This window comes from Macaca thibetana, chromosome 14 (assembly GCF_024542745.1).
Source record: "Macaca thibetana thibetana isolate TM-01 chromosome 14, ASM2454274v1, whole genome shotgun sequence".
In the NCBI taxonomy this organism is placed as follows: domain Eukaryota; kingdom Metazoa; phylum Chordata; class Mammalia; order Primates; family Cercopithecidae; genus Macaca; species Macaca thibetana.
This window is the reverse complement of record NC_065591.1, coordinates 68,723,335-68,750,971: the sequence shown is the minus strand read 5'-3', so window position 1 is coordinate 68,750,971 and position 27,637 is coordinate 68,723,335. Positions and strand designations below refer to the sequence as shown.

At 54.1% G+C, this 27,637-nt stretch overlaps 1 protein-coding gene across 1 annotated transcript in view; it reads right to left on the bottom strand.

The window, feature by feature from the left end:
- Positions 1 to 27,637, bottom strand: part of CAPN5 (calpain 5) — a 57,411-nt gene that overhangs the window by 24,497 nt on the left and 5,277 nt on the right. Inside the window, exons 2-3 of the mRNA XM_050755567.1 lie at positions 15,109 to 15,308; positions 5,991 to 6,122 (exon numbers count right to left, since the gene is read on the bottom strand). Of these exons, the coding sequence (XP_050611524.1) occupies positions 5,991 to 6,122; positions 15,109 to 15,273 (297 nt within the window). The 5' untranslated portion in view covers positions 15,274 to 15,308. The remainder of the gene's footprint in view (positions 1 to 5,990; positions 6,123 to 15,108; positions 15,309 to 27,637) is intronic.

Genomic DNA, 27,637 nt, shown 5'->3' with positions numbered 1-27,637 from the left:
CAGCCCAGCTACCACATCTCACCCAGACCCGTAGTTCTCGAGACTTGAGTGAGCATCAGACTCACCCTCAGGACTTAACACACAGATTGCTGCACCCCCTCCCAGAACTCCTGGTTTATCAGGGCTCTGTGGGCCTGAGAATCTGCATTCCTAACCACCTCCCAGGCGACATGCTGCTGGGCCAGGGACTGCGCCTTGAGCATTACTGACCCGGGTGACACTGGCGGCTGGCTGTGCCACAGCCCTGCACCATGGCCACCACAGGACCAGGCTTCACTTCTACCCAAATCCCACCACTTACTCCACCTGAATTAATCCTCAGTTTCCTGCAGGAGACTTGCGGCAGAGGAAGAATCTGGCAAATGTTTATATCCCCAGGGCCCAGGGCAGAACCAGGAGCTCAGCCTTTATACTGGGGAAAAGAAAGAACTGGAATGCGTGAGTGGAGCTGCAGTTGCGGAGAGGGTGGGGATGGGAGTTGGAGAGTGGCCGTCGCCACAACATGCCACACACAGAAAAGAGGACAGAGTCAAGGCCAAGGTGTAACAACGGAAAACAATCTGAAGGGTCTAGACCACAAGCACGCTCAATTGTGAGACGGTGGCTAATCAATCAGTGGGATCCTGGGCTACCTGAACAGCAGAGGGGCACCAAGGCAGACAGAACACCTGGTCCTGTTAAAACCACACTGCAAGCCCTGGGTCAGCTCTGCAGGTCATTGGCAGCAATTCCCCCAAGGGTATTTGAGAGAGCCATACAGCTAGAAGTCCAACTGCCTGATCCTCACAGAACCTTTTGCTTTGTAGCTGGAGGGGCAGGGGAGAGGGGAACAACTTGGCTAAGGAACTACTATGGGAGGCGTGCCTTTCCTCCATATCGGGGAGCTGCTTCCATCCTTTCCAGCACCATATTCTGCTTTTTATTTGTTGAATTGCTCAGTTTTTGCCTGTGACACACCTGTCCCGAGAGGGTAGGAAGTGTGTCTTGTCATCACTCTAGGCCAGCACCCAGAACAGGGCCTGCCACACAGAAGGCCTCAGAAATGCTTCTTGAACGAACGGATGAACGAACAAATGAATCAATGAATGAACGAAAGAACGAATGAATGAATGGATAAACAAAAGAACGAATGAAAGAATGAATGAATGAATGGATGAATGAATGAAAGAACGAATGAATGAACAGATGAACGGATGGATGAATGAATGAACGGATGAATGAACGAATGAATAAATGAATAAATGAATGGATGAATGACTACATGAATGATGAATGAACGAATGAATGAATGAATGAATGGATTAACGGATGAATGAACAGATGAATGAACGAATGAATGAACACATGAATGAACGCATGAATGAATGAATGAACAGATGAACGAAATGAATGAATGAACGGATGAATGGATGACACTGACAAGGGACAGGTGATGTGATGGACCATGGGGCCCAAGCCCAAGGCCAAGAGGAAGGTGGACAGGTGGGGAGACAGTACACAGGTACTGGCCAGGGCCAAAATGAAGAGTAGCGGCAGGTGAGTGTCAGGGTTGGAAGTGAGCAAGATGGCTGGAAGGTGAGGTCAGAGAGACCGGGCCTTTGGCTGAAGACCTCCAGGGAGAGCAGTCCTGGGCCCAGGCTGTGGCATGGCAGCAAGTGACCGAGGTGGCTGAAGGTGAAGGCTGATGGAGAGGAGATGAAGAACTAAGACAAGGGTAAAAGGGCAAAGTGAGAGGGCGGACACAGTAAAGCCTGGGACACAACAGTTCTCGGGGTAGAATGGGCTGGGAAATGGGAGGAGCCAAGCCCTTTGTGCCCAGGTGACTGGCCAGGGCAGCTGGCTGATGGGGACAGCAACACAGTGGGCTGAGGTTGGGAGCCCAGTGAAGAAGCCAAGTGCTTGTATGGAGACGCCATGGTCCAGAAGCAGCACTGGGGAAGGAAGATCCCCTATTTCTGGATCCTGAGGGATGGGGTAAGGAGGGTGTGATCAGCTTCTACTGATGAGGATTTAGGGGCACAAGACCCCTGGGGAGGGCCTGAGTAGAGTGGCACCGAGCTTCAGGAGGCTGAAGGTGGAGGACGGTTGTGACGGGAGCTTGAGTCTTACAGATTGGGCAGGAGGGAGGAGCGGTGGGAGTCAAGGGAAGGCCTGGGGAGAAAGGGATGGAAAAGGGAGGGGAGCAGGCAGATGGGGTGGACTGAGGCTTGTGGGCAAAGGAGCAGGCAGGATGCAGGAGGCTGCATCTGGGGGCTGGGGCCACTGATGTCCACAGACCTCTGGGCAGCCATCAGACACCTTGGGAGGACCCACCCAAGGCCGGATGTAGCAATGAATACAGAGGAGAAAAGCAAGCTCTAAACTTGCAGATGTAATTGCAAAAATGCATACGAGAAAACAAAACAAGGCTGGGCACAGTAGCTCACACCTGTAATCCTAGCACTTTGGGAGGCCGAGGCAGGTGGATCACCTGAGGTCAAGAGTTTGAGACCAGCCTGGCAAACATGGTGAAACCCCATCTCTACTAAAAATACAAAAATTAGCCGGGTATGGTGGTGGGCACCTGTAATCCCAGCTACTCGGGAGGCTGAGGCAGGAGAATTGCTTGAACCAGGGAGGCGGAGGTTGCGGTGAGCCGTGATTGCACCACTGCACTCCAGCCCGGGCGACAAGAGCGAAACTCCAACTCAAAAAAAAAACAAAACAAGCAAAATCCTCTTTAACACCAAGTGGAAAAAACACTAGAAGGAAACATAGAAAACCCTTAACACTGATTGTGTCTGACAAATTAAAACCTTAAGTGACTTTGTACATCCTTGTACTTTTTCAAGCCTTCCGTCCCCAGGACCTACTACGGTTCTCAGGGCACAGCTGGTGCTCCATCCATGTGTGCTAAGGGAACTGCTTGGTAACTAAAGAGCAGGAACTGCTAATATAACCGGGTCAGGGACAGAGTGGGAGGCATTTTTAAATGCTCTCACTGGCCTCTCTCAGGCCCCACCCAGGGTTGCTCACCCCAGCACTCTTTCCTAGAGACAATCAGGCATTCGACTGGGACTCTGGTCACTTCCGTGCTTTTTTTTTTTTTTTTGGCCAGGAGCTGCCTGACTCCCCCTGGGCCCAGGCCTGGCCCTGTGGCTCAGAGCAGGCATCAGGTCTGCCCCTGTGCCCGGGGCTGCCCCAGGCTCCAGAGAGGTGAGCTCACAGCTGACCTTGGCTTAGGCCAGGCCAGGACCAATGGCAAATGTTCAACCAAACTGTTGCATCCTGATTTCAAGTTCCTAAAACCTGGTCACCTGAAGTCCACTGCCCTGCCCTCAGGGAATGTACCATCAAGTCGGGGAAGCTAAAATGCCCCCATCAGGGACCCCGTAGGATCAGGGCACGAGGCTAAGAGATGTCTGGCAGAACAGAGAAGCAGGTGGGGCATCTGGAAGGGGGCAGGGGAGGGAATTTAACATGTGCAGAGAGTGTGAAAGGCAAGGGTTTGCCTTCCTCTGGCCCCTTTAATCCTCCACAACCCTGGGCGCTGGAAAGGTCAATTTACACTGAGGACAAAAACAGCTAGCAGCGGACCCAGCCGGCATCAGATCCAGGTCAGGCTGGCTTCCAATCCTGTGAGGGGTAAGGGTGGCTTCCTGTGTGGGGGTGTGTTGGGGGCATATGTGTCGAGGGTGTGATGCTCAGTGTGTCTGAGGCTCAGAATCCCCAAGTGTGAGGTGGGGAGGGCAAGGGTGCAGCTCAGGCTGGGCAGCACCCCCACTGCCCTTCCATGGAGAAAACAAGGAGGCCCTGCAGGGCAACAGGCCCAGAAAGTGAGGGGTGACAACAAACAGAGCCCAGTCAGCAGGGACGAGGGAGGGAAGGTACAGTAATGAGCTCCGCAGGGCGCTGAGCCTCCTTCTGGGATCCATGGGCTAGCACCACAGCAGCACAGGAGGCAAAGCGCAATTAGCCAGGAGCGCTCAGACCCACCCTGGCCTCCCTGGGACCCAAGCTGCTGTAGATCAGCCTCTTGGCCCTGGCAGCCTCCCAGACCAGCCAGGCCAGGTGCCCCAACCCCCTGCAATAGGAACCTTTGGCCCACAGATAAACACGGGCCTCCTGCCTGCAGTCCTGGGCCCGCTCTTCACTGGTAAGAGGCAGAGCTGCACCAGGAACCGCTTGGGGCCAAGCCCAGGGCAGAACACACAGGCTTCCACCTACAAATGGCCAGACGGATGGCCTCCCCAGGAGAGGACCCAGTGGAGTGAGGCCCAGAGCCACAAGGCCCTGGGAGGTCTGGGACAGCAAGGCCGACCATGGGGCTGCTGGGTGGTAGCTGAGTCCAACAATTTGGAAAGGAGCTCTGCTCCCAAAACTCTCCTGAGCCTTCTCTACTCCACGTCCCTGGTGGCCTAGGCAGGGACATATACGTTGGGCCAATTCTGCCCGTGGGGAGCTCACCTCATGGGGGAGGTGAAAGATAAAACAGGCAATTACAGGGCAAGGTGGGAGGTGGGGACAGCCCTACAGGATGCCCATGTGCCCCTTCAGCCCCTGACTGAGCCCTCATCTAGCACGGGCTGGGCTCTAAGGCAGGGGGACCTTGTTCTGGGCTCAGAGAAGGGGGTGGGAGCCTGGAAGCTGGAGAGTGAGGACCAGCCCGACACCCAGAGCACAGAACCAGGCTGCAGCCCTCTGTGGGCCTTCAGGTATAGAACTAAAATGAGCCAACAGGTGGCTCTCGGAAGCCCTCCTGGCTCAGGTGCCCCATGAATACCCACATCCACACGCTGCAACCGTGGCCTCTGCCAAGGCCCCAGGGGCCCTACAGCAGGCAGGGCTCCTACCCTGCAGGACCACTGGGGCTAGGCCTCAGGGATGCCCACCCTGGAGTGGCTTTGAAAGGTTACACCCCTGTTCTGCAGACTCAAGAGCAAGACACCTATCAGAGTCTCAGCCTCGCCCAAGGGCACTGCTCCCTCTGACGGCCAAGGGATACCTCAGAGAATGAGGAAAATCTCAGTCTTGCACAGGAGTACCTTACCTGTATGTTCTATAATATTAATTATCATAATGCTGGTAGGCACGGCCACCTTTGGCCAAGTACCACGCCACACAAGGCTTGTTGAGTGCAGCATCTGGTCCCACCCTCACCACTCCCCAAGAGACAGCCACTCCGATTGTCCTGATTTTGCTGATGAGTCACCTGAGGCCAGCTCCAAAGCTACCAAGCGCTGAGGCTCACTGCCAAGCCTGGGAGATGCAGGTGTCCAGTGCTCCTCAGCCCCACTGCCAGCCCCTCCCAAGGGATGGCAGAAGGGCAGGGATGAGCAAGGGGCCATGACCAGAGTCTCCCTGCAGTCCCTGACAATAATTCTTCAGGAAGCCAGGGTCTGCCTCCACTCTGGTCTCCCTGCCTCCTGTGAACTGAATCTAAGGCCCCTCTGCCAAGTGCTGGGATAGGAGGTCGGGTTGCAGGACCAGAGCCCATTCTTTCCAACCCAAACCCTTTGGCCCTAGTCCAGAACACCAGAGCTTGGAACCAGGAGTCGTGAAGCTGGGGATAGCCAACCCACCCTTGCTCAACAACTGGGAAAAGTCAGGCCCAGAGGAGGACAGCGACCAGCCGAGTCACGCAGCAGGTCTGTGTCTGTCAGGGGTCTCCTGAGCCCCACCAGAGGTGTACACTGCACACTAAATGTGATGCACACAGCTTCCACATTTCACAGGTGTGTGTTAATCCACCAAGTGTCCCCAACAACGGGGACGGGGAGAACATATCAGAATGACCTTGGGAGCCCCACAGATTCCCAGTGCCTGCCCAGCTGGAGGGTGAGGGATGGCAATTCTGACGCTCGGCCAGAACTGGGGTCCCCCACCCCATCCCTGGCACAGGCTTTTGAAAGTCTCATGTGCCACGTTCAGGTTCCGCCTGTCTGGCAGTGAGAGCCGCAGGCTGCGTTCACACTCCCCAGCACCCTGCCCCACCCTGCCCCAGGCCTCACCTTTTGCCACAGCGACTCCCGGGAGGCAAGTGACGAGCAGGCTGCCACAAACCAGCAGTTGCCCACCTGGCCCTGGTGCAGGTCGTGGGAGCTGATGCCATCCACAAAGAGGCGGGGGTCCTCGCAAATGTCCTGCAGAGACGGTGAGGAGAGAACGTGAGGGGCTGAGGAGCATGCGGATGCCCCCCATGGCAGAGGACATGGCAGACACAGACATGACAGACAGACTTGCTGTGTGACTGTGAGCATGGAGAGTCACCTGCCTCCCACCACAGACTCGGGGCCCCATGTGGCCCATCTGCTCCCTGCTTGCCCCTTACCCCGTGGTCCTGCCTGGGATCCCTCTCCCCTTCCTGGCTGGAGAGGGCTCCTCTGCTAAAGGTTTGCTGATGAAGAACCTGTGGGAAGACGTCAGAGCGCCAGACCCAGGGCACTGCCTTCCTTCTGCCCGCTGCGCCCCTCCCTAACCAGCAAAAGCTCTGTTCCCTTCTGTCTCCAGCACCAGCAGCCCGAGTGCCCACCCCCGCCAGCCCACAGGGGCCCAGCAGGATTAAGTGGGGTGGGAGTGCAGGCATGGGGCAAACACCCAAATCCCATGTGGGGAGCACAAAGTGAGGGGCCAGTGGGGAGCAGTGGGCCAGGCCCCGCAAGGCACTTGACTCGTACAGTCTCATATCTGATCCTCATGCCGCCCAAGGAGCGAGGAGTTGTCATTCCATTGTATGGGTGAGGAATGGAGGTTCAGAGAGGGACTGTGACTTGTCAAAGGCACACAGCAAGCAAATGCTCAAGTGGAACAAAAACTCAAGTGAGGTAAAAACTTCGTCCCCTCCCCTCCCCTCCCCTCCGCTCTCCTCCCCTCCCCTCCGCTCTCCTCCCCTCCCCTCTTCTTTTCTTTTCTGACACAGTCTCGCACTTTTGCCCAGGCTGGGGTCTGGAGTGCATTGAGTACAGTGGCGCAATCTCGGCTCTCTGCAACCTCCACCTCCTGGGTTCAAGCGATTCTCCTGCCTCAGCCTCCCAAGTAGCTGGGATTACAGGGGCCCACCACCATCCCCAGCTAATTTTTATATTTTTAGTAGAGACACGGTTCCTCCATGTTGGCCAGGCTGGTCTCAAACTCCTGACCTAAGGTGATCTGCCCACCTCGGCCTCCCAAAGTGCTGGGATTACAAGCATAAGCCACCGCACCCAGCCTCCATTTTTATTTTCTACAGAGACCGGCGGGCATGGCCCAAGAGGCTGCTCCATGAGACGTAGCCAGGGAATCTGGCCAGGGCAGCCACTGACCAGGGAATGATCCATGAGCAATTGGCTGCTCTCAGGCCCAGCACTTCCTAATTTCTGGAAGCCCCTTGCCCTGCCTGCCAAGAGAGAGGCAGCCCAGGGGGGCTCCAGTACCAGTTGCCCTCTGCACCTGACCCTGCCCCAGGGGGGCTCCAGTACCAGCTGCCCTCTGCACCTGACGCTGCCCAAGGAGCTCTGGCTTGGGTTTTCCACCTCTTCCTGCGGTGGGGGTATTTTCCTTAAAAGCTCCCTGAGGCAGTGCTGTGAAAGGCAAAAGCATGGGCTTTGGTTTCAGACTGGAGACTGAATTCCAGCTCCTCACTCGGCAGTCTGGCGAGCTCTCTGCGCCTCGGCTTTCTGATTTATAAAGTAGGAACAACGATTTCTTTATGTTGTTGGATTTGGGGTTTTTTTTTTTTTTTTTTTGAGACATGGTCTCATCTGTCACCCAAACTGGAGCGCAGTCACAATCACAGCTCACTGCAGCCTCAATCTCCTAGGCTCAAGCGATCCTCTGGCCTAAGCCTCATGAATAACTGGGACTGTAGGTCCACACCACCACACTCAGCTAACTCTTAAATTTTTTGTAGAGATGAGGTCTTACTATGTTGCCCAGGCTGGTCTCAAACTCCTGAGCTCAAGCAATCTTCCCACCTTAGCCTCCCAAAGTGCTGGGATGACAGGCTTGAGCCAACGTGCATGGCCAATAATTTCTACTTTGCGAGGAGAAATCAGTGTATGTAAAGTACTAAGCCCAGGGCCTGACCCAAAGCGAATGAAAGTCTCCTTCAATGTTCACGTGCTAGGAAGCTATGCCCAGACCACCATGGGTGGCTCCAGCACCAAGAGATGCAACCAGGAAGGGTCAGCTCACCCTGTGTTCCCGCAGCTGTAATCATCCCGCCCCAAGGCCTGAGCTAGGGGTGGGGCCTGGCCTGATCCCTAGCCCTGGCCCAGGGAACAGAGCAGGCCTCTCCTCCTCTCCCATTGCCTCACTGAGCTGAGGAAGCCACTACTCCCCAGGGGTTGTGGGTACAGTGGAGGGTGGGGACTGGTAAACACTGAGACATGCCTTTCATGCACCAGGCATCCTGCTAGCACCACAATCCATCCTCACCATGGCACTGAGAGGTGGGCAATAGTTCCCTTTTACAGATAAGGAAACTGAGGCCCAGGGAGGTTGAATACCATGCCCTGGCCACACAGCACGGGCAGATGGCAGCAGCCCTCTGCCTGCCTCCACTCCAACAGGCACTCCTGAACTAGTTCCATCCCAAGAGCTTCTGCGATCCTACCACAGGCGGCCAGCAGAGGGCGGAAGAGGCAGGAAGACAGAATTTGAATGTCTGCTCCCTGTCTACTGGCTGTGCAACTTTGGGCCTCACCCATGCAGACGAGATAAATGACCATCCCTGCAGGGCTGTGTAGGGACTCTACAGATCGCGGAGCAGAGCAGTGGCAAGGGAAAATGGGGCAGAGGGCCCCTAGTTCCCACCAAGATGGGGACCCTGCCTGTCACCTCTGCCCAGAATAACCAGAGTTTTAGAGGGTCAGAGAAAAGGCTAGAATGCCCCCAAGGGCATGAGCAGCTCCTGAGACCTGGCCCCTCCTTCCAGTTGGCACCACAGGGTGCCCCAGGGCCAACCTGCACAGCGGCTTCTGCAGAGCACAGGTCTAGGAAACCCAGTGAGGCCACCTGCTCTCATCCATTCCCAAGGGCACCCCCTCAGGAAGCACAGGCAGGAAGAAGGGACTCGCCTCCCCTCCCCGCTGCCCTCTTATCTTCCCTCCCAGCCCTGGCCCACACCCCACAACCAGCCCATCCTCTGAGCCAGAGGGAGCTATGACTTAGCTTCTGTTCCCTGAGGCCAGGAGGGCAGGCAAGACGGGGAAGGGAGAGGGGCTTCCATATACGGAGGACCCCAGCCACATCCCTGGGAAGAGAAACAGCTACCACCTGCCATCAGCAGGGTCTATGGCAGGAAGTGACTCAGGTGACCCTCCACTTCAGATCCTCCCAGCCAGTGTCCTAAGACAGACACACGACTGCCCCATCCCACAGAGGAGGAGGGTGAGCCCAGGACAGGGCAGTGATGTCCAAGATAACAAGGCAAGTAAGTGGGCCAATCCGATGGGACGCCCTAGGTCTGCTGGGCTCCCAACCACGGTCTCCCCACACTGAGCACCACAGCTGGGGCAGACCTGAGGTGCAGATCCAACCAGATCTAGGCCCCAGAACAGGGCTCTGGCCCCAGACACTTCTCCAGTCCTTGAGAGACAGACGGAGCTCGGGAGTCGCGATTCCCAGATTCCATCACCCTGACTTGCTGTGGAAGAGCAGGGACCTGGGGGCAATTGTGCAGCCAGACAGAGCAGAAGGCAGCCAGGCATGTTCCCACTGCCAGGAGAGGCTCAGGGTCACCAGCTCTCACCAAGAGAAGCCACCTGAGGTTGGTGGCACCTGGAGTCTGCTCTGGAATCCAGGGGCCACCTTGGGGCACCTGTAAAGGAACAATAGTAGAAATATCTCATGACGACTGGGCACCTGCTATGTGGCAGGCACTGTGCAAAACAACCCTGTGAGTGGGCACAGTTGGCATCCCCTTTTTATGGATGAGGAAACCAAGGCACAGAAAGATTAAGTCACTTGCTCAGGGCCACACAAGAAAAGGTGAACTGAGATTCAAATTCAGGCGGTCTGGCTGCAGTCTCCAGGTGGACTAGGTTTGTTTGTTTGTTTGTTTTTTAGATGGAGTCTCGCCCTGTCGCCCAGGCTGGAGTGCAGTGGCGCGATCTTGGCTCACTGCAACCTCCGCCTCCTGGGTTCAAACAATTCTCCTGCCTCAGCCTCTAGAGTAGCTGGGGCTATAGGCGCCTGCCACCACACCCAGCTAATTTTTCTATTTTTAGTAGAGACAGGGTTTCACCATGTTGTCCAGGCTGGTCTCAGGTGGGCTAGGTTTTATGGGTGACAAAGCCATCCTTCCTTCACCTGTCTCCCTGCACCTGTCCTAACCCAGATTAGGGGGTATCTCACTAGATAGCAATGAGACCAAGGGGTTGGGGATGCCCAGGCCCTCACCCCTGCCACCATGGGGCCAGGCTTCTCAAGTCCAGTGTTTGTCCTTCCGCTTTTCCTGGGCCACTGGCTGGACATAGGTCATAGAGTAAGTGAGGGAAGGTCTCTGCCCACAGGCAGGGACCTTGAGAAGGAGCCAGGCCCTGAACCTCCATGTGAGCAGGGCTGTGACAACAGGAGCCAGAGATAAATCAGAGGAAGCTGCCTGGAGGCAGTGATGCTGGCAGAGCAGGCATGGAGAGTGCTGGTAAGCAGGAAGGTTCAGGAGGGAAATGGAGACCCGAAGTGTCCTGAGGCAGATGCTGCCTCCAAAGCGGTCCTCAGGTGCCCAACCACCTGTGCTCCCTTCCATCCCTGTGCATACTTGCTGGGTTTCCTTAGGGTCCCCACCACCAGCCTGTGAGCTCCTAAGCAGGGCCCAGGCCTGATTTTGCCAACTTCCAGGTTTAGCAAAGCTTGGCAGGTTCCACTGGGGCTGCGGACAGGTCCCTGGGAGGGAGGGGGGACAAAGCGGTGCACAGGATTGGGCTGTACGGGGCTGCCCCTGAGGGCTGGAGGTTGACCATTTCTCCAGTCAACACAGCTCTAGGACAGCCTTCTGCACCTGCAGTCACCGCTCCCCTGCTCAGCCCCTCCCAGCCAGTTAGACCAGCTTCACCTGACAGGCCACAGCCCAGCCCACCTCCCTTCTCCCTTCGTGGCACAACAAGAAATTCCGGTTTCTAGTCCTGGTGTACAAGGCAAGGCAAGGCAGCAGACTGGATCCATGGCACCTGAGCTGTACCTGCAGAGGCTCCCTCCACGTCTGTCCTCCTCCCCCACTCTTTGTCCATCCAGCTTCACCCCAGTCACCTCCCTCCTGGAATCTAGGATCACAGAAGGAATGAACTAGACAGTGGGAAACAGGTCCGGGACTTCCATCTGGAACTGGAAAAGGAGCTGTAGCCTACGGCCCATCCCCTCTGCAGAAGACTTGCCCTCCCCCAGCCCTATCTCCTTCTCCTCCATGGCGGTCCCCACCCTTCAAGGCCTCTGAAAGCTCTCTCTGACCCCACTGAACCCCATCTCTGAGCACATGCTCAGAAGGGGGTCATTCCTGGGCCGTTGCCCCCGCCTCCCCGCGCTGCCAGGCCTTGCTGCAAACTGCCTGTTCTGTGGCATGAAAAGGCCTTATGTTCAGGGAGCCCAGGAGTAGGGCCATCTCCAGGAAATGGCTTGATGGATAAGATCCCAGGGACTGGGCTGGGGCTGGGGCCCCCGAGACTGCCCCGGGGGAATTCTGGAGGTTCCAAACTGGTGTCTGTTCATTGGACCCCCACCCCTTGTCCCCTCTGCATTCCACCAAAGGCCCTCCAGGCTCATACCCAGATGTGGGAGAGACAGCGCACTGGATGAGGGGATGCTGCCCCCACAGTGGTGACAGGAGGCCGCCTACCAGGGCCCTAGCCCTGAGCGAGGAGAAAGGACACCCTGAGCTCCCAGGCCTGGGGACAGTCCCCATTCTCCACGCATCTCCTCAGCCAGGCCTGTGAGGGGCCGGTGAATGACCACTGTACTGGAAAGAACAAAAACATAGCGAGCCTGTGGACAAAGGGTGTGGGTTCAAGGCAAGTGCCCAGGTCAGCACCCAAGAGGACAAGGCCTGGTCCCACCTGCAGAGTCAATAGGAGATGGGATGTCCCAGCCAGGGTGGTTCTAGGTCTCCAACACAGGGTTGCCAAGGATAAGACGAGCAAGAGAGGGGAACCAGTTTGTCACCTGTCTTCCATGTGTATGACACCACAAATACCTCAAGTCATTTCAGTTTCCAGAAACTGTGACCAGCAAGAATTATCCTTCCCCAATTACAGATGAGGAAACTGAGGCCCAAGTAGGAGTGACTTGTTCAAGGTCACACTTCTAGTGAGGTAGGGCCAAGGCTGGAGTCAAGTTCATTCTGGCTCAAAAACTAGCCTCGGCATTCCATTTGAGAGGCAGGGAGGCTGGGAGCCTGGTTGAGGACATCCTCCAAGAACAGAGCAGCCACTATAAGGACCAACTCAGCCGGGTGCAGTGGCTCATGCCTGTAATCCCAGCACTTTGGGAGGCCAAGGCGGATGGATCAAAAGGTCAGGAGATCGAGACCATCCTGGCTAACATGGTGAAACCCCGTCTCTAATAAAAATACAAAAAATTAGCCGGGCATAGTGGCGGGCACCTGTAGTCCCAGCTACTCGGGAGGCTGAGCCAGGAGAATGGCGTGAACCCGGGAGGCGGAGCTTGCAGTGAGCCGAGACCGCGCCACTGCACTCCAGCCTGGGCGACAGAGCGAGGCTCCGTCTGGAAAAAAAAGGACCAACTCAGAGAAGAAGCTGGAGGGGATGGATGGGCATGCATGCAGCACCGCTTCCCATTTGTAAACAGGCGGTCACAGGTAAGACTTCATCAAAACAAGGCTGCCTGAGGCCAAAGTTCCCTCTCACTGGTGAGCAGCTGGGTGTTACTAATAACCCACTGGGCTGGGCCTGCCTCACTGCTGAGCCAAGACTGCTTGACTTCCTGCTCCACAAACCTCCCATCCCATTAGTGGGACAGGGGCTGCCTGTCCCGCAGGCCTGTTGCCAGCCAGTAGGCAGTGCCTGCACACACGGTTTAGGAAATCCAGGCAGTGCCATGGACCATCCACCCCAGCCTGGTCTGAGTCCCTATCGATGCTGCCCCATGGGCTCCACTCACACAGCTCTCTGAACACCAGCCACCATATGTTCTCTGCCACCTGCCCCCACATCCAGGACAGGGCAGCTCTGCGTGTCTGGAAAGGGCAGGACACCGAGTGAGCCAGCAAGGAAGGCAATGAGAGGAGGAGGTGTGGCAGGGCTCCTGAACCCGCAAGGAAAGGGGCTCAGAAAGGGCAGCTGACTCCCCCGGTTCACGCAGCGGGAGAGTACCAAGTGGGCCAACCTGGCGTCTCCTCCTTTCACCGAGGCAGGCCCAGCCTGCTCCCGCCAGGCCCCACCAGCCTCTTTCCAGTCCATCTGGGCAATGGCCAGAGGGCAGGAGGGAGTCAGGATGGGGGCAGCCAGGCGATGGAGTGGGAGGAGGGTGAAGACCTCGAGTGCCCAGCCCTCCCCGCCGCAGCCAAGGCCTCACAAAGGCCCTTTGAGGCCAGCTCCCTCTCCACCTACTTGACAAAGGAAGAGAGGAAGGCGTGTGTGGGAGAGGGGGCCCGAGAGGCAGAACTCTTGTGGCCAGGCCAGGAGGCTCCTGGGCCTTCCAGAGAGTCAGTACAGGGCCAGGGGGTCTGTTACAGCTCTTGGGACTGAGGTCAAGGGCACCAGGGGCCCTTTATCTGGTGTCAGGAAGGTGGGACGCAGGGAGGCAAGGCTCCTGGGTCCTCACCTACCCCTGCTAGCAGCTCATGGGCGATCTAGGACATGCACCTTCCTCTCTTGGCCTCAGTTTCTCTGCCTCTCAAGAGTCCCAGTCCAAGGACATCTACAGGGTATTTTCAGTCAGAAGGGACTCGAGATCATAGCCTGGGAGGGAAACTAGAAAACTACATTTCATTTTCCCAAAAAGCCCAGGGGATCACAGGGAACTTTGGAAAATGCAAATCTGACCCTATCACAGGCTGCTGAAAGCCTTTGCCTCAGAGGGACCTCCCTACCCACAGAGCAAGGTTGAGCATCTTGGCCCCAGATCTGCCATCCCGGGCACGGCCCTCCGCCGGCCCACAGGAGCCTGAGGGGCTCCGACCTGTGAGTTTCTATTCCCTCTGCCTTTTCCCACCCGGCCCTTCGGGCAAAAGCCTCATCACCCTTCACCTCCAAGACGCCTCCTCTGATTACTGGGCTGCGGGAGTCACAGCCTCCTCCGGCCCTGAGCATCCTTGAGACAGCACAGTCTCCTGCACTGTGAGGGGATGGCCCTCACAGTGTCACCAGCACAGCCCTGGAGGCCAAGGAGGGGCCTGCGCAGTAACCTCCAGCCGCTTCCCCTCCATCCAGGCCACCAGGGACCCCACTCTGCAGGACCCACAGACAAGCAGCGAACCCCTCCCCAGCCCACCCTCACATCCAGGAATCGGGGTTCATGGGGATGAAATCACACCACAAGGCCAAACATTTCTGTGTAACACACTCTAGCCTCAGGGACCAAGAGAAGTGGTCGGAGAGATGCCACCTGTTCATCATTATCAATAGCCATGGTCCCGTACTGGCTGCCAGGCTGTGTGTGGAATCTGGCATGCATTACCTCTTTTAATTCTCACAACCACCCTATGAGGTAGGTACTACTATTTTTTTTACTATTATTATTATTATTGATTAATCATCATAATAAATACTTTTCATTTCTACCACAAATGACTATTTCAAAATCATGATGATAACAATCAGGAAAGCAAATTCCTTACATTTGGATGTCAGTCTACATTTTACTAAAAACGGTCATATCCACATCACCCCATTTTTATTCCAAAAATGACCCTCAGTGGGGCTGAGGTTACTGCCCCGTTTTTCCTGTGAGGAAGCGGAGGCCCTGAGAGGGATGAAGGCCTGGCTGGGCCTCAACCAGTCCAGTGGTGGGCACAGGATTACAGCCCATTCTCCGAGCTCCCCATCCAGATCAAATTTCACCGTTTCAGCACCCTCACTTTCTCAGCAGCCTGGGGCTAAGGATGCCTCCTCCCGCCACTCCAATGTCCCTGCAGACCCAGCCGTGTGGGTGGGCCTAGGCCTGCTCACCCAGCTCCAGCTGGGACCAGACACTGACCTTGGGCCGCTTCCACCTGACAGTGGGCCCTGGCGTGCCCTTATAGTAGAGCGAGTCATCAGTGGCAGGGAAGAGGGGGTCCTCGAAGAGCACCTTCCTGCGCAGGCAGTCCCGCCTCAGGGCCGAGTAGTTCTGGTCCTCATAGGGCTTCACGCACGAGAACATGGTGGTTGCTGCCTCAGGGAGGGAAGGGGGAACACCTGGACAGGAGGGCAAGAAGACCGTCACTCGTGGAGTCCCTGGGTCCCTGCTGTGCCCTGTGAAGTGGACATCATCAGCCCCATGGTACAGGCAAGGAAGGCTCAGAGAGGCGTGGAGCCTATCAAAGGTCACACAGCTGGTATACGGCAGAGCGGGACCTTCACAGACTGGATTTTCTCGTTTCTGAAGCTCAGAGGCGGTACCAGGCCCGCAGGCCACTCAGAGCTCAGGCCTGGCCCAGACCGCACCCACCTCGCTGCATTCCTTTGACCAACCTTCCGTATACCTCCTCAGACAGAATCAGACCAGTGGCCAGCCCTGGCAGCTCCTGTGCCTCCCACAGGAAAGCAGCGTGTGCCTCCGGGTTTCCCTCCCCTCCTCTAGAGAGTGGCACATTTCTGTCTGGTGTGGGAAAACCTTGCCCCAGGTACCCCTCTTGGCATCATTCATTCATTCTCTCGGTCCTCCCCGCACCATGCTGCCTTCCTCACAGCACCTCGGAATAGATGCCTCCAATTCCGTAGAGAGCAGGCCCATGGCTCCTTAACCCTCCCTCCATTCCCCAGGGGCCCTGGTGTGGGTAGAGGGCAGGGCAGGGCAGGGCAAGGAACAGTGGCTGGCAGGGCCTGCGTATCAGGTGCGCCGAGAGATGCTCAGACAGCCAAGCGCCTGAGTGACCACCCCATTTATGACCCCCCCACCCCATCCCTCAAACTCCATCTGGGCTGCGGTGCAGCCCCACAGCGCCCGGTCTCCTCTTCCTGGGGCCTGCCCAGGGTAACAGTGCAACCCTTTGGGGGTAAAGGCCACAATTTCCAGCCCAGCCCTGACGGAAACCAGGGCAAGGTAGGCTGGCTGTGGGAGCGACATCTGAGAGCAAGACCGAGTGAGTGCCAGCCCCAGTGGCACCGCCCTCCTGCTGGGTGACGCCGGACAGGTCATGTGAACTCTCTGGGCCGTTTTCTCGGCTCAGTGATGGGAACTACGCAGCGCTGCTGCACCTCCTGGAAGGAGCGAACCCATTAACTGAAGGCTGAGGAGCCTGCCGAGCACGCCAGTAGGAAGAGGAGTGAGGCGGCAGGGGCCGAGACACCCGGTGGTCCCAAGAGACGCCCCTTTTCCCTGGCCAGATGTGCGTGTGTACTGCCTGCCAACAGTGCCAGTGGGCACACGGCTGCCAGCTTTCACAAAATACAACTGAGGCTCAGTGAGGTGAGGCGACCTGCCCAAGCTCCCCCGGAAACCTGGACAGGGACCCAGATCCTCCGACTTCAGTACCACCGCCTTGGCTGTGTGACCCTACTGCTCTCACTCAGGGTCTCCCCACACACCGTGGCTGAGCTGGGGCCTCACTGGGGCCTCACGTGGAGGGAAATAGGGAAGGGAGAGACAGGAAGGGAAAGAGGCGAGTTCGGGTAGTGAGCACGGGCACGGATGGACAGCAAGGAGGAAGGGGGGCCATTGTCCCCCCCACCTGCCAAGGGAGCTGACAGCAGTTGTCCCCTGCTCTGCACCTGAAGCCATTTCACCTTCTGCCCCCACATCCGTACTGGGGCAGCTTGTGACCTCAGGCCAACCACTTAACTTCTCTGGCTGCCCCTCTGCCCAGGGAGGCCAGCAGCCCTGCCCCCTCCCACCCATTCTCCCTGCCTTGGAGGCCTAAGGGAGAGAGAGGAGCCCACAGAGCCAGCTCCCGGGCTTCAGGCTTCTGGCACAGTCACCAAGGAGCATCATTAGCACCACGGGTTTCCGGCAGGGTCAGCTCGGGAAGCAATTTAAGCTAAAAGAATTAGATCAGAGAAGCTGAAAGCAGGAGCCCAGAAATCAGCTCTTGCAATTCCAGTGTTTCTGAGCCTAGAGGGCCCAGAGATGGGGAGCAAGCTCACCCAGGTCACACAGCCAGGCCGGTAGAGAAAGAGGGTCTGGGTGTTCTCCAGGCCAGGAAGGGGCCAACACTGTTGGGAGGGTCCACTCCTGGGGATGACGGAAGGGAGGGAGAGGCCACAAAGGGAGAGCTCAGCTAGGCCAAGGGCTGCACGGGGCCAGGCCTGGCTGGCTGAGGGTCTGATACCATTGCCCCATTCCTCCAGCCTCACCCGCCTGCCAGGCTGACCTTGGCCTACTTATGTGAGGTTCTTCTGGCCCCAGCCCTTGCACAGACTGCCCTCTATACTCTCCATCTGCCCCAAGGTCACCTCCCAGTGTATCTATGGGGCCAACACCCCAACAGGGTCAGCTGTCCTCTGCTAGCTCCAGGTAGAGCACTGAAGGCCACAGACAGACCACGAGGCAGGCAAGCTGCTCCACCCAGGCCTTTTCTTTCTGAGCCTGAGCTTAGGCCCGCAGCACTTCCTGTCTCCCTGGTGTTTTCAAGCAGGACCACCTGAGCTTCCCAGCTGCCCTGTGCGCCTGCCCTCTTCCCTCCTCCTGCCAGTCTCATCCCCACCATTCTCCACCCTGGGCTGAAGCTCCAGGGCTCGGAGCTCCTCGCAGCTCCCACAAAACTGTTTCCTCAGGGCCTCTGCACACAGTGTTCCTCTGCCATCCTGTGCCCCTGGGACAGCACCCATTAACACTGTACCCCATCTGCACATGACTTCTCTGCCTCCCCAGCCTACCCCATATCCCTCCAGGGCAGGGGCCATGTCCAGCTCCTCTCTCTATCCCAGGGTCCAATGCCGGGCTTCAGGGACTGAGTAGCTGTGTTGCATGAACCAATAAACATGAGTACAGGTGGAATTCCTTCAAGAAGAGAAAAAGGCTCAGAGAGTGGCAGAGGCTCCCAAGGGGAATCAGCTTTCCACATCACAGCCGCCAGCACTCAGGTCTGCTGCAGCAGGGCCCACCCCTTCACCCTGGCGCAGGCCTGGCTCTCCTCTCCTCCCCTCCCTGATAGCTGGGTGCCAGCCAGTGCCCACACCCCCACTATCTAGGCTGTAGCCCTAGCACATTCTGCTGCAGCCCGGCCCTTCTCCAGCACCTGAGACTCGGCCCGGGCCCCCGCTGCCCTGAGCAGGCCGCATCACCTCACTGGTCTGCATGCTCCTTGTCTGGAAGAGACAATGTGCCAGGGCCTCTGGGCCACTGTGAGGAGCAAATAATACCCCACCATGCAGAGCGGCACTCTGTATCCTTTCATGCTCTGTGCCCTGAGGACTGACAATCTCAGGCAGTCGACATCTGGGCTTCACCCACGATGTGTCCAGACCCCTGCCAGGCATGGGGGGGCTACCACAACTTGGGGTTCCTGTCTGAGTTGGTCTAGTGTGGCCAACAGACACAAGGCCAAATGAAGTATGTCTCATTCAGCAAGAGGAAAGCAGGGAAGCCTCCACACAAGCCCGGCCACACAGGCAGGAGAGAAAGGCCATTCCCGGCAAAGGAAACAGCTCACGCGAAGGCTCAGAGGTACGAAAGACATCTTTCTTACCACATCAGGGCACCCCCTAAAAGGAGCACAGTGCTAACCTGGGCCCTGCTTTGGGAAGCCTAGGAAATGAAGTCTGGAGGCTTGAGACCTGCATAAGAGGCTGCAGACTCTGGACAAGTTCCTTGATGTTCCCATCTACAAAATGGCTTAGCTGGTCATCATCTCCAGGGAAGGCTCACTGGTATCAGCCCTCCTCCTCCTGTGGCCAGGGCAGCGGTGAGTCTGTACAGCGAGGCCTCTGTGGACCAAGAGTGGAAGTTTGGAGTTGGATCAGAATGAGGGGGCTGGGGGTGCTCACTAGGGAGCTTCAGGAACCCAGACTTCTGGCAGGTCAGTCAGATCTGAGTTTGCATCCCAGCTGCATCATTTAGCTGCCGTGTGTCCTTGGGCAAGGTGGGAACCCCTCTGAGCTGTCAATCAGCAAGGCTCCTCTGAGCCCCACTGGGTTCCAGCCTCTAAGGTGACAGACGACAGAAAGAAAGTGGCATCTGTTCCTAGGCCTGCCTTAGGGAAGCTCAGTCTGTCCTCACCTGGGACATGGTTGGTACTCCTCTTCCAGGAGGCTGTGTGGCCTAGTCTGCTGTTCCCTGGACCTGCTGGAGGTGGCAGGGACAGCCTGGCTGTGTACAGGATAGAATAAGGCCTCATCTTCCAGTGGCCTGATACCCGTGAGCCTTCCCTGGACCACTTAAGCCATTTTGTAGATGGGAACACCAAGGAATTTGTCCTTGAGGCAGAAGCCAAGGCCAGGCTCCAGAGCTGTGTGGAGGGGCAAGTCACTTACCCCTCTGAGCCTCTGAGAGACGGGGTCATGGAGCCAGCATCAGCCCCAGGGGTATGATAAGAACCAAGGATACAGCTGAACCCAAGCCCAGAAGCAAGAGGGCCTCAAAGCCACCATGGGCCTCAAAGCCACAAAGGGCCCAGAATAAGCAGAGCCATTTGAAGAGAACAAGCCGGAGGACTTACACTAAGTAACAAGGCTGATCACAAAGCTCACGGGGTACTGTCTCACAGACCAATGGAACAGAATATAGAGTTCAAAAATAAGCCACAAGTATAAGGACACCTGATATATGACAAAAGAGCTGCCACAATGCACTGGGGAAAGGATTTATCTTTTCAATAAATGGTGGGTCAATTGGCTATCCATAAGGAAAAATAGTCGTCTTACCCCTACCTCAAACCGTATACAAAACTTATTCCAGATAGATTTCAAATCTAACTGAAAGGTAAAACAATAATGCTTTTAGGAAAGAACATGAGAAAAACAGTATACCCAAATGGCCTAAAAAGGGAAGAAAAAGTGCTCAACGTCACTAATCATTAAGGAAATGCAAATTAAAACCACAATAAGATACCACTATGCCCCCAGTAGAATGACTAAAGTGAAACACATGCAGACACACACACACACAGTCCCAAGTAGAGCTCTTATGCATTGATGGTAGGAGGATAAATTGGTATAATCACTTTGCAAAACCATTTGACTATATCTAGAAAACCTGAAGAAATAATATAATCATGTGTTCATATAATCTAGTAATCTAGTAATTCTAAGAATATGTCCAATAGAAATGCATGCACATATTCAGCAAAAACCATGTACAAGAATGTCTATTGCAGTAGTATTTGTTAGAGCTGAAAATAAGAAACAAGCTAAATGTTCATTAACAATGGAATGGATCAATAAGTTCTTGTATATTCATAATAGAATAGTAAACAATAATGAAAATGAAAAATGTTGTCGCACACAACCCTATGGATGGATCTTACAAGCATATTAAGCAAAAGAAGCAATATTACATGATTCTACTTAAGTAAAATAGAAAAGCAGGGACAGCATTACCCCATTACCAAAGCCAGATAAAGACACTACAAGAAAAGAAAATTACAGGCCAATATGCCTTATGAACATAGATGCAAAACCTTCAACAAAATACTAACAAACAAGCTGGGTGTGATGGTGCATGCCTGTAGTCCCAGCTACTCAAGAGCCTCAGGAGGATAGCAAGACCCAATCTCTAGGAAAAATAATAATAATAATAATAATAAGGCAAATAATTCAAAAGCACATTAAAAGGATCATTCACCATGATCAAGTAAGATTTATATCAAGGATGCACGGATGGTTCAATATATGCAAATCAATAAACATGATACACAATACTAACAGAACGAAGGGCAAAAAACATAAGATCATCTCATTGAATTAAAAAAACACATTTGACAAGATTCAGCATCCTTTCATGACAAACAAAATAGGTATAGAAGGAATACACAGAAATCAGTAGCATTTTTATATACTAACAACACACTATCCAAAAGAGTCAAGAAAACAATCCAATTTACAATAGTTGCCATGGAAAAAAGAAATGCTTAGGAATAAATATAACCAAGAAGGTAAAAGACTTGTACACTGAAAATTATCAAACACTGATGAAAGAAATTGAAGACACAAATAAATGGAAAGATTCTGTATATGTAGATAAGAATTCGTATTGGTAAAATGTCCATTCTACCCAAAACAATCTACAGATTCAATGCAATCCCCTATCAAAATTCCAATGACATTTTTTGCAGAAATAAAAAACAATCCTTAAAATTCATACAGAATCACAAAAGACCCTGAATAGCCAAAGCAATCTTAAACAAAAAGAACAAAGCTGGAGGCATCACGCCACTGACTTCAAAATACACTACAAAGCTATAGTAACCAAAACCATATGGTACTGGCACAAAAACAGACAAAAGACCAATGGAACAGAATAGAAAGCCCAGAAATGAGTCCACACATTTAATTTGTCAATTAATTTTCAACAAAAGTACCAAGGACACACAAAGTGGAAAGGACAGTCTCTCCAATAATTGGTGTTGGGAAAACTGGATATCCACATGCAGAAGAATAAAAGTTACCCTATCTCTCATCGTATGCAAACATGGACTCAAATGGACTAAAGACTTAAATATAAGACCTGAAATTATGAAACTACTAGAAGAAAACATGGGAAAAGCTGTTATGACATTGGTCTGGGCAATGATATTTTAGATATGACCCCAAAAGCACAGACAACAAAAGCAAAAATAGACAAAGGGGATTACATAAAGCTAAAAAAGTTTCTGCACAACAAAGAAAACAACAGAATGAAGAGACAACCTGCAGAATGGGAAAAAAGTTTGCAAACTAGGCACCTGACAAGAGTCAATATCCAGAATAGATAAGAAATTCAAGCAACTCAATAGCAAAAAACCCTAATGATCTGATTTTAAAGTGGGCAAATGATCTGAATAGACATTTCTCTAAAGAAGACATACAAATGGTCAATAGGCATATGAAAAAAATGCTCAACATTGGCTGGGCGCAGTGGCTCATGCCTGTAATCCCAGCACTTTGGGAGGCCGAGGCAGGTGGATCACCTAAGGTCAGGAGTTCAAGACCAGCCTGCTCAACATGGCGAAACCCCATCTCTACTAAAAATACAAAAAATTAGCCAGGCAGGCACCCAGCTACTCAGGAGGCTGAGGCAGGAGAATCGCTTGAACCCAGGAGGTGGAGGTTGCAGTGAGCTGAGATCACACCACTGCACTCCAGCCTGGGAAACAAGAGTGAAACTCCGTCTCAAAAAAAAAAAAAATTAAAAAGCTCAACATCACTAATCATTAGGGAAATGAAAATCAAAACCACAGTGAAATACCACCTCCCATCTTTTGGCTTTTATAAAAAAGACAAAAGTGTGATATCTTACCAAAAAAAACGACAAAAGATATGTCTTTTATAAAGAAGACTTTTTTTAAATCTTTTTTTTTTTTTTTTTTGATACAGAGTCTCGCTCTGTCGCCCAGGCTGGAGTGCAGTGGCGCAATCTCGGCTCACTGCAACCTCTCCTTCCCAGGTTCGAGCCATTCTCCTGGCTCAGCGTCCCAAGTAGCTGGGATTACAGGCATGCGCCACCATGCCTGGCTAATTTTTGTATTTTTAGTAGAGACAGCGTTTCACCATGTTGGCCAGGCTGGTCTCGAACTCCTGACCTCAGGTGATTCACCTGCCTTGGCCTCCCAAAGTGCTGGGGTTACAGGCACGAGCCACTCACTGTGCCTGACTTAAATCTTTTTACAAAAGATATATCTTTTATAAAAAAGACAAAAGATAAGTGTGGGCGAGGATATGGAGAAAAGGAAACCCTTGTACACTGTTGGTGGGAATGTAAATTAGTACAGCCATTATGGAAAACAGTATAGAGGTTTCTCAAAAAATTAAAAATAAAACTACCATATGATCCAGCAATCCCACTACTGGGTATAAATCCAAAGGAAATGAAGTCAGTATGTTGAAGACATATCTGCACTCCCATGTTCACTACAGCACTATTCACAGTAGCCAAGATATGGAATTAACCTAAGAGTCCATCAATGGATGAATGGGTAAAGAAAATGTGGTATATACATACAATGTAATCTAATTCAGCCATAAAAAGAAAGAAATCTCATCACTTGTTACATAGATAAACCTGGAAGATAATATGCTAAGTGAAATAAGCCAGACACAGAAAGACAAATCCCACATGATCTTACTCATATGTGGAAGTTTTTAAAAGTTGAACTCATAGAAGCAGAAAGTAGAAGGGTGGTCAACAGGGACTGAGGGGTGAGGGTGGGGAGGGAGGTTGCAGAGATGTCAAAGGACACAAAATTTCAGTTAGATAAGAGGAGTAAGTTCAAGAGATCTATAAGTTCAAGAGATTGATTGCAACACGGTGACAATAGTTAATAGCAATAGATTATACTCTTGAAGATTGCTAGAAGTAGACTTTTCATTTTTTGGAGTCTCATTCTGTTGCCCAGGCTGGAGTGCAGTAGCGCAATCTTGGCTCACTGCAACCTCCCTCTAACGGATTCAAGCGATTCACCTGCCTCAGCCTCCCAAGCAGCTGGGATAACAGGTGCCTACCACCAGACTCGGATAATTTTTGTAGTTTTAGTAGAGATGGGGTTTCACCATGTTGGCCAGGCTGGTCTCAAGCTCCTGACCTCCTCAAGCTCCTGATCTGCCTGCCTCGGCCTCCCAAAGTGCTGGGATTCTAGGCGTGAGCCACCACTCCTGGCCGAGAGTAGATTTTGAGTGTTCTCAGGACAAAAAAGTATGTGAGATAATGCATGTGATAATTAACTCGATTTAGCCATTCCACAATGTATACGCATTTCAAAATATTACATTGTACATGATAAACATAAACAATTTTTATCTGTTAAAAAGATCCATTTTTTTTTTAGACAAGCAAAGCCAGCATAATTCATCTACAGTGAACAGAAAGCAGGACTTGGCTATCTTGGGGGTAGAGACTGGAAGGGGTGTGAGAGAGCTTCTGGGGTTCTGGTAAAACTACTTCTTAATCTGGGTGGTGTTTACATGGGTGTGGTCCCTGTGCAAATACACTGAACTCTATACTTATGACCTATGCACCTGTCTGTAGATCAGTTACATACGCTTCAGTAAAAAGGTAAACAAAAGGACTGGCTGAATGTGGTGACCCAGGTCCCAGCAGATCAGGGCCCTTCACAGCTGTAGCCCTGTCCAACTGGACACCACATACCCAGGGGGGCTGACCTAGGGGGAAGGGAGGCAGAGTGGGAAAGTGCCCCAGGCTGGGTCCGAGCACTAGACTTTGTCACGCAGGCTGTGTGACCTTCTGCGAGCCTCCACTTCTCTGATCTCAGCCTCCTCCTCTAGCTCTCAGGATACTTGCAGGCTTGATACTCAGAGTGTCTCAACACTTGGGGCAGTCCACAAGAAGGTCCTACAGGTGTGTGGCACCCCCACACCCCAACCAAGCACACACCTGCAAGGTTTCCTCTGCACCTGAGAAGGGGAGACGCCAGCCAGAGACCATTCCTAGGGGGATGTTTTCAGCCCTGAGGAAGGTGGCATCGTGCTCAGAAAAAAAGGGGAGGGAAGAGGTGTGGGGCAGGGATCATGGATGAGGCTGCAGAGGATCCCACCAGAGGCCCCAGGATGCCAGGTGCAGGAGTCTGGCTTCATCCTAAGGTGATGGGGAGTGTGGAAGGGTGCTGAGAAGGGGAAGGACTTGGTCATGGCTGTCTCGGGGAGCTCCATCTGGCTGCCACATGGGAAACGGACTAGAAAAGGACAAGACTAGACCAGATACACCATAAGAACGTCCACAGGACTTGGACTGGCAGGCTCACATGTGGACGTGGAGGGGCTGGGTTCCAGGGCCAAGTGGGAGAGAGCCTCAACTCTTCCTGGTGGCCAGCCAGTGGTGGGGGTGAAGGAAAAACACAGGAATGCCTACTGGGGGTCCTTCTCCTATGCCCCACTGCCCCATACCCCACACTGGTGCCCAGTGCAAAGCACAGGCCTGGCAGAGTGGGTATCACCCAGTGCTGGCCGAAGGAGCCAGTGACGCCCTCACCCATTCCCTGCCAATCAAAGCTCCCTTTCCCCTACCTCCCTTCCTCAACCTCTTCTCCCCTCTCAAGGGAAGACACCCCCCACCACTGCCCTTTGCCATATGAACAGGGGAGGGCTAAACAGCTGGGGCTTCATCATTCAGGGGACACAGTCAATTCCAACCTGCACATCTTTCCTGATGCCCGATCTGGGCTGGCGCTGAGCTGGCTGATGAGGAAGGGGAAATGGTGGTGGCCTTCTGAGATAGAGCCTGAGCAGGGCCCGAAGGATAGGCCAGAATCAGCAAGGGCATAGCAGGGCAGGATGCGGCACAGGGAGAGGGAAAAGGTGGGAGGGCACTGGGTGGGTGGAGCCTGGGGGGGAGTTGGCAGGACCAGCTCTGCAGGGCTGGGGATGCCAGGCAGAGGGGCATTGGCACTTACTGAGGCACAGGGGAGCCAGGGGCAAGACTAAAGGTCAGATGCTGATACAGTGACCCAGGACTGGAAGTGCCCTGGCTCGAGCCATAGCAGGGAAGGCCAGAAGCCAGAGGGGACTGGAAAGGGCAGAAACTCCATTTGGTGGCTGCCTGGTTATTTGTGGTTTTGATTCTGTTAATGTATTTATCCCCTTCTATCCCATACCCCATCCTCCATCTGCTCCCTAAGTCACCACCTAATAAGATGCTTAAAGCGTGTCTCTTTGTCCTTTCGTGGGTGTACTGTGACCTCCCAGGCCCCTGTCTCTCTGACGTGCCGTGTGCTGAGGAATGGATGGCAGGGTGGGGAGGGAGAATGTGCTGTGGAGGGACAGCCAGGCTCAGCGCCACCTCAGGCTCTCAGCCCCTGGGCCACCCAAAGCTCCAGGCTCCTGGGTTCTGGCGCCAGAGCCAAGGCAACCAGGCCCAGTGAGTCACTCCAGCCACCACCAGGCGAGCTGGCACCAGGGCTGGGAAATCCTGTCTTTCTTCTCCCCTCCTCTTCCCTTATCGTTTCTGTGTCCAATCCATTCTCCACCCGGCTGCTGAGTGATCTTTCTAACATAAATCCTACCAGGCCGCTCCCCTGCTAGGAGACACAGAGGGCCTTGTGGGCAGGGTCAAGCGTGTACGGGGCATGGGGTCTCCAGCTGGTCCTGGGGGAATGGTTGGTCCTGCAGCCATGATGTCCCCCGGCAGTGCATGTGAGGGCTGTGCTGGCTGCAGGCCTGGCTCTGTGTGATCCTGACTGAGTCACAGGCCTGACCCTGCAGCTGTTCTTCATCTGGGAATGGGCTCCCGCCCAGGGTGCTGTGAGCAGGAGAGAGTGTAGGAACAGCAGGAGCCACTGTTGTAAACAGTATCTGTAAGCAAGTGGCCACGGGAGAGGAGCTTCTGCAAGGGTGTTCCAGGTCAGGGGTTCCTGCAGGCCTTGGGCAGGACAGGAAGAAGCCAAGGACCTGGCCACACTTGTGGAGGTGGAAACTGCTGGGCAGGGGGCAGCCCCAGGCCCAGTCTCGGATGAGCAGCTCACCACAGTTTGAACACTGAAAGAACTGCATCCGGGAAACCCATAGTCCCAGGCAACCCAGTGCGGTGGCCACCCTACCTCGGGGCTCCCAGTCCAGCACCAGGTCCTGCAGAGAAAGTACTGAGAGCGGCAGATGCAGCTGGGTGTCCCTGTGCAGGACATTCTGTCTCACCCGGGGTGGGGTGGGGGCTGTGTGCTCGCTCAGTCCCCACAGGGGAGACAACCTAACAAAATGGGACTTGATCAGGTCACTGAAGCCACCTCTGCCTCACTGTGCTGTGTGAGCCCAGGCAAGCCCCTGCCCTCTCCAGCCATAGGCTCTCGCCATTGAGGGGAACACTACACACTATTTTCCAGTCTGGCGGGTTTCTCACCAGGACAGCCCTTTTCTCCACTTCCTGCACAGGCAGTCCTAGACTCGAGTCCCGAGACCTGTCTCCGAGACTCAAGGTGTGAAGACTGGGGAGACAGTGCCCATTTCCCACTTTGGGAAACTGAAGTGTGCCATTCCTCAGCGCAAGCTCCTGCACAACCTCAGAAAGGAGCTGTGCTGTTCTCATTACACAAACGGGAGACAGAGGCTCTGAGGGGAAAGAGGACATTCAGGGCAGAAGCACGAACCTGTCCCATGTCAAAGTCCTGCTCAGCCTGCCCACCACCCCTCCCTCGGGCAGTGACCCACTCTCCAGCCCTGGGTGTCCTGTTCAGGTTGTGTCCCCCGTTCCAACTTTACTCGCACACCTTCCCTGTGCCTGACCAAACGGCAGTGAGGAGTCAGATGGGAATCTGCCCTAGAGGTCGGCCTGGTGAAGGCGAGAAGCAGAGACCTCAGTACAAGGCAGCGAGACCTGCTCTCAAAGGGAGCGATTCGTTCACACCAGGCAGGGACGGCTGCATGGAGGAAGTAGCATCAAAGCGGGATCTTAAAGGGTAGATTGTGATTTCAAGAGATGGAGGAGGGGGAAGGTTTAGGGGAGGAAA